Source organism: Eimeria tenella, genomic scaffold (genome assembly GCF_000499545.2).
Source record: "Eimeria tenella Houghton genomic scaffold, Eth_scaff3577, whole genome shotgun sequence".
In the NCBI taxonomy this organism is placed as follows: Eukaryota; Apicomplexa; class Conoidasida; order Eucoccidiorida; family Eimeriidae; genus Eimeria; species Eimeria tenella.
In genome coordinates, this window is record NW_013544520.1 from 1 (window position 1) to 1604 (window position 1604).

The 1604-nt window shown below is 59.9% G+C and overlaps 1 protein-coding gene across 1 annotated transcript; it reads right to left on the reverse strand.

Moving 5' to 3' along the window:
* Positions 1–843: 843 nt before the first annotated feature.
* Positions 844–1236, reverse strand: ETH_00037620 (uncharacterized protein; the record flags this gene model as incomplete). The annotated part of the gene is made up of 1 exon (XM_013379573.1): positions 844–1236. One exon carries the CDS (start codon positions 1234–1236, stop codon positions 844–846), a length of 393 nt encoding a protein of 130 aa, XP_013235027.1.
* Positions 1237–1604: the final 368 nt, after the last annotated feature.

Here is a 1604-nt window from a genome sequence, read left to right on the forward strand (position 1 = left end):
CCGTTGCAGCAGCAACAGCCACAGTCGTAGCAGGCGTTGCACCATCATTTGAAGCAGCAACAGCAGCAGTTGTAGAAGCAGCAAACGCTGCGCCATCATTCGCAGCAGCAGCAAAACTCGTAGTTGTAGCAGCAGCAGACGCTGCACCGACATTTGTAGCAGCAGCAGCTGCTGCAGCAGGAGCAGCAGCCACTGCAGCAGCCCGCAGTGTAGTTTGTGCAATCTCAGATTCCTCCTGGCAGCACAGAGGCCACTACAGAGCTGCTGGGCATTGCTATTTGCTGCAGCAGATACTCCAGCAGCAGCAAATGCCATTTGCTGCAGCAAGAGTCATTTGCTGCTGCAGGGACCAGTTGCTGCAGCAAGGGTCATTTGCTGCAGCAAATGCCATTTGCTGCAGCTGGAGGATCTAAAAGGCCCTTCCTCCAAAGCAACTAATCATATAATAGTTGATTAATTGCAAAAAAACAATTTTATTAATTTGGTTTTTTTATTTGCTGCCTTGCTGCTGCTACAGCAGCGTGCGGAAGTGTGGGGTCGCTGGGGTGTACGTACACCGCGCAGAAGCACAAAACTTAGAAGATGAGTTAAAATAAATGAAAGAGAAAAAGAAATAATAATAAATAAACTTAGTTGCTTTGCAGGTCACCAAGCCAAGCGGACTGCATCCCTTCAAACCCTAAACCCTAAACCCTAAGCCCTAAACCCTTTGCCGCGTGCAGCCGAAAGGCCTTCAAACTGCGGGTGACTTCGCCTACGGTCCCGCTGCTGCTGCGGCTCTTTGCCGCCATCCGCAGCACCAAAATCAGCAGCAGCAGCAGCAGCAGCAGCAGCAGGCCCAGACTATTGCTTCTGAGGCTCCACAGCCTCAGTAGGCTCTTCTGTAGCCTCTCCAGCTGCTGCCGCGAGCTGGAGATACACTCGGGCTGCAGCAGCCGCCTCTGCGGTGTCTGCTGCTGCTGCTGCAGCTGCCGCGGTCTCTCTCGCGGGCTGCAGCAGCGGGCTGGGGGCCCCTCTCTGCTGCCCAGTAGGGGCCCCCTCTTTCTCTATTTCTATTTCCATTTCTCTTTCTTTCTCTAAAGGACTCTTGCGAGCTGCTGCAGCGGGGAGAAGGGGAGAAGGAGCTGCGCCCGTAGCGCCCGGGGCCCCTTTCTCTATCTTTGGGGGCTGGGGGGCCCCTCGGGGAGGGGGCCCCCCTGGGGGCCCCCCGGGAGGGGCCCCTGGGGGGCCCCCCATCCGAGGCCCTGCTGGGCGAGAGGCTCGGCGAGGGGGGGGCCCTCCTTGCTGCAGCCCCTCTTGCTGCTGCGGGGGGCCCCCCCACGCTCCTTCTGCTTCTCTCGGGGGCCCCCAATGGCGACAAAGACCCCAAATCCCTTTCCCTATCCCGACCTCCTTCTCTGTCTTTTCCTATTCTTCCGGAGGCCCCCTGGGGGCCCCTCTGGCTCCCCCTGGGGGACACTGAGGGGCCCCTGCTGGGGCCCCTGCTGGGGCCCCTTCTAGGGCTGAGGGGGGAGGGGCCCCCACGGGGGCCCCTGCTGGGGCCCCTGCTGCTGGGGCTTCTAGAGGGGCCCCTCCCCCGGGGCCTCCTCTGAGAGGCAGGGGGG